Genomic DNA, 5,000 nt, shown 5'->3' with positions numbered 1-5,000 from the left:
CTGCAGATTTCAAAACCATCGGCTGCTTCAAAGACACCTCTAATCGAGCCATTCAAACAGTGGAAGGAAGAGATTCTATTCTCGATGGATCGTTATGGTACTCGAAAGAACCCCATTGCAAAGTGGGCCGTGGCTGCAATGCGAAAAGGATACAAGATGTTTGCAGTTCAGAATGGACGATGGTGCACAGCCAGTGCTACAGTGTATCAGACCTTTGACAAGAACCGTAACGGCAGATCTGCAGCCTGTGGGTCTGACGGTGAACGATGGGCAAACCAGGTCTACCTAACTAGCAGCTAATGAACTGAATGGTGTTATGCAACAACACTTGTAACTGATTGCTAAAGAAATAAAAACCTCTTCTGCTAACGGGTTTTTTTTTACATCTTTTTTGCTTTCGCTGCTATGGGACTAGCTAAAGTTTCCTTACAATTCAACTTTTTTAGTTCATTGTCACTGACGAATCATTTATGGTGTGGATCATGACAATTCTCTTTTTCCTGCTGAGTTAAAGTACTTTTGATTTGTGGATATTAGGACTACCATGATTTTTTGTTTCTATTTTACCTTTAAATTGACGAGTCCGCTAATGAAAGACAAATCCCGTTGATTTTCAGAATTGCTAAATCGAACCTTATGTTGGCCAATTTTTCTTTGAGCCCTTTTGTCATCTTATGAGAAATGGTTTCCTTAAAATGGGGAAGACATCTCATGTCCAGAATTCACTTGCACCTTCCCATAATGCACTCCGCTTTGGCGGGGTTATTTACATAAAAAACAGTCGAAGTTACTTACTCTTGGAACTGAGTTTTTATTTGTCAGTCCCTTGATATCTTATTCACTTATCCATTCCACCATAATGGGATTTCTTTGGGATTTTTTTAATCTCTTCCCTTGCAGCTAGGAGTTCCAGATAGTGAGGGTATTTTTCACTGCCCAAATTTCATAAAAATGAAAGATGCATATCAGAGGAGAGATGGTAGCAACTCTGTTTAGCGAGCAAAATGTTCATTGTAGAAGGAGACCGACATGCAGTACTGCGTGAATAAAGAACTAAAATATAAAGGTCAGCCAAGCTTTTCCGCACTCGGATAAAAACACGAAACTGCGTCCATTTCTCGAAAGTCCCGATAACTTTTTGAGCTCGAAAAGCCATTTGTGAAACTGCCATTAAAGAGTTCGTCTTTTAGTATGTTTTTAAGATAGCTAAAAACCAAATAATTGACCTTCTTAAGGTTCAAAGGGAATGGTGATACCGAAAAAAGTCTCGGGACTTTCGAGATAAGGGTCCCCTAACCCGAATGAGAATGAAACAATAAGACCCCTAATAAAGTCAGGTAAAGTCACAGCTTACGAGCCAGAAGGCTCATTAGGGCGGCGCTTTTCTCCGGTTTCCGTAGCATGAAGCGACTAGGAGTATTTTTACTCCCCCCTGGATCGGATGCTAGTCCATCGTAAGGTTACCCCCAGCATTTCGCCGGTACCCATTTAAACACCTGGGTGGAGAGAGGCACCGTGAGAGTAAAGTGTCTTGCCCAAGAACACAACACAATTTCCCCAGTCAGGACCTGTCATGTAATTATTATTATTATTTTTTTGTCACCAGTTTCTAGATAGTTTTAGCCACTCGTCTTGTTCGTTAGTGTGAATGTTAGCTATGTATTGTACGATTCCCTATTGTATTATGTATTATCTGATTTAGTGTTATAGAGCTTCTTTTAAGTGTTGTAATAGACCCTTTGCATAAATGGCAATGTACATCCTAAGCCTCACATTCATATGAAAAATCCTTTGTCTAGAAACATAAGTACGAGGCTAAGGATGTACAAAGTGTTGTTTTTCAAATTTAGGCGCCATATAAGCAAAGGGTCTATGTAGTCATCTAAAAAAAACATGTTTTGTCGTAATTTGAATAAATTAGTTTAACTATATATGGATGTAAAAAGTCGTGGGCGTGGGTTGGTTGTTGAAGTGGTGCAAGGTTTGTTGACAAGAGGGAAGGCCAATTTTAGAAGAAAGTGGAGGGCAGAAACGCTCAATCAGTCAATGCTGAAAGTCTTTAACAGACCCCAACCTTACATCAAGACAAAACCTCTTTTTTTACGTATAAGGTGGAGGAAGGAGCGAGGAGAATATTACTGTACCGCTCTTTAGTGAAAAGGAAAACGGAAAAGCTGAGCGCCGGAGTTGACAAAAGAGGAACAGGAAAAATAAAGTCCGAGAAAGATAGGAGGCACCGGAGAGCAGAAGCAGAAGCGGACCGAGAAGCAATTGGTTTAAAGCTGCATTGCTGGCTGAGGTTTGTTGGTTTGTGGGTTAGTCGGTTTGTTGGTTTGTTGGTTAGTAGCGTTAGGAGTGAAAGCGAAGAACTGAACTGAACTGAACTGTTTAATACTGTAAATATTCAAAGTAAAGTATTTAGTTTATTTTAATTAGTGTTGTGATTTAAATATATATAAAGCATAAAGAAATTCTAAGTAAGATTAGTTAATTTAGAGATAGTCACTGTACTAACTGTTATACTTGTTGTTAACTTATATCTTTTATCAAAAGTCGTACGCGTTTTCTTAAAATTCATACTGTGTTGCGGGTTTGTGCGAAGGGGTGTGAAGTGCGTTGTCTTACACTTAGTTTTATCCTGTTCATATCATCATCATATATCTTTATTTACCCTCGGATTTTTTAGAGTAGCTTGGTGGAGCTAATATCTCCGAGCATTTACCCTCCCAATCATGATACATCACAGAAGACAGACCACAACACCGGGAACTACATGCCCTACTCTTTACGACAAGTGTGCGTGTTCTTTTACGTCCCACAGGATTATGAACATTGAAGGGTTGTGAGACGGGACCTCCGGCTTATCGTCCTTATCCGAGAAGACTAGAGAGTCTAACCATTTGCAGATGTAATTACAAAGGCAGCACTTTCATCTCAGTTATTTAAAGACCCTGAGTGTTGGTCCGGCCGGAGTTGAACTCACGACCTCCCGCGTGACAGCCCGGTGCTCAACCAACTGCTCCTCGCAATCTTGCGAGACCCAGGGGATCGCGAACCATCACAAGACCCCAACCCGGAACACTCGATTCGGAGTCGTCCGCACTAACCATGAGGCCACCGCGCCTCCCACAATGACCCCTAATGGTTGTTTCAAAATTGCGGAACGTCAGGGCTCGGTTGTTCGAAAGCCGAGTAACTTAATCCAGGATTAGTGTAAACTTTTGTTTCATTTTTTTTAACTTTTTGGTAAAAGTTTCTTTTGTTCATTTTTTTTTTTAAGATTAACTTCTTCTAATGTAAAGTTTTGCCGAAAATCAGCGTTAAACAGCATTTGGGAGTAAAGAAATAAACTCCTTGGTTAATTTTTAATCTGGGATTAGCGTTAATAGGATTTTGAACAACCGGGCCCAGGTCAAAATCACGAGGTAAATCAAACTTCCAGAATTAAGTTTCGAAAATTTTCTGATCCATGTCAGAAGGAGGATGACTTCATGGTCATAGCTCTATGCCCAAGTTTCCCGGGGATTGTCTTGAACATGGTGTGCATAAAAACATACAAACTTTTAATTATTTTAGCTCGGATTTCCGGCAGAGTAGAACTATTACATACACATTGTAAATGTATGTCCTACATTACTAAGTTAAATGATCGGTCAAGTATGATGATTATCCGGTCTTTCGAATCTTGTTGGGAACACCAAAAACAGTTCACCATACTCTTCCAAACATTATCGCTGCAGTGGACAAGAACATGTTCGTTTATCAGTCATGCATAGGCCGAGCATGGGATAAACCGAATGACCAGCATTACTATTTATTAATTTTTAACAATATTTCCCCGCGTTTGATTGGCTTATATTCTTTTAGGCGTAAATGGTATCGTTACTTTTCCCCTGAAAATTAAAAACTTGCTTCGTAATGAGAGAAAGAAATCAATGATGCGATAAATACTTCTCCTTGGCTTTTTAAAGAGATCTAAGAGAATTTTGAATGAGCAATAACATTTCTGTCGAATTCGGTTTTACGTATGATTTTAAGAACAACGATCTTAAAATTTTCTGAAGCTGTTGGCTCAAGTCCTCGATCGTTATAACTCTCCTAACTGCTTTACAATGGCACCTAGACAGAGTTTGCTGAATCCTTAAAAGTGCTTCTTCGCTATGCCTTATGATTGAGATATAGAGTACCTCACTTTCTTCACCAACCAGAGGCAAGATAAAGATCCAAAAAACCCGCTCTCATGCGTTTTCGTTCCACTGGAATCTACATCGACTTCGGATTGGCTCACTACATTGTGCGCGCCTCTTACGATTGCCGATTGGTCAGTTTGAATTTCAAAGGGCTCAACATGAAACTGCTGCAGTTCACGATCAAGACCAAGCTACAGGTTTTCTTAAAGTGGAATAGCGGCCATGTTTGCATCAGCAGGAGCGCCACCGCAAAGTAAATATCTCACGCCGGTGCGGAAGCCTTGCATGCGCATGGCGTAGATGATGGGATTTACCAACGAGTTTGATATGAAACATGTTAGCACGAACATTCGCAGGTGAAAATTTACGGGACTTTTCGGCGAAGTGAAATCAGGATGGAACAAACGCAGACATATATATGTTATAACAGGCAAGAGAGTGATCAGGGAAGCAACTGTAACAGCAAACAAAATGGCGGATAGCTGGCGCTCTCTCATGATAACTCCGTTGTCGAAGCGGTTCATTCGCGGTCCAAAACGAACCTTAATAATAATTGAAGTGTAGCAAATGCATACAACAAGAAGAACTAGTAAATAGTATGCAATATACAGAGCGGAATTTATTACTAAAGGGATCTTCCCGCGATCTTGAAAAGGCACTTTGTCTAACGTGATTTGAAGAGCTTCTCTGATAATAGCTATTAGCCAAATGATAGCTATAGTGACGTAGTAGACTCGTCTGCCCATGAATAGATGCCTGGAAGGACGATATGTGGCATGCACGCGCTCCAACGAGATGACAGCAAGATTT

General features: G+C 40.3%; 1 protein-coding gene and 1 pseudogene across 3 annotated transcripts in view; one reads left to right on the top strand and one right to left on the bottom strand.

Moving 5' to 3' along the window:
• LOC137971185 (uncharacterized) overlaps positions 1-5,000 on the top strand; it is a 225,030-nt pseudogene that overhangs the window by 102,840 nt on the left and 117,190 nt on the right.
• The window catches only part of LOC138001027 (histamine H2 receptor-like), a 9,562-nt gene continuing 7,944 nt past the window's right edge, over positions 3,383-5,000 (bottom strand). For all 3 annotated transcript variants that reach the window (XM_068847706.1, XM_068847699.1, XM_068847713.1), the window contains exon 3: positions 3,383-5,000. This exon is cut by the window's right edge and continues 378 nt beyond it. In XM_068847706.1, the coding sequence (XP_068703807.1) occupies positions 4,394-5,000 (607 nt within the window). In that variant the 3' untranslated portion in view covers positions 3,383-4,393.

Source organism: Montipora foliosa, chromosome 1 (assembly GCF_036669935.1).
Source record: "Montipora foliosa isolate CH-2021 chromosome 1, ASM3666993v2, whole genome shotgun sequence".
Lineage (NCBI taxonomy): Eukaryota > Metazoa > Cnidaria > Anthozoa > Scleractinia > Acroporidae > Montipora > Montipora foliosa.
Note: the sequence above shows the minus strand (reverse complement) of the source record. Positions and strands in the feature narration are given on the sequence as shown.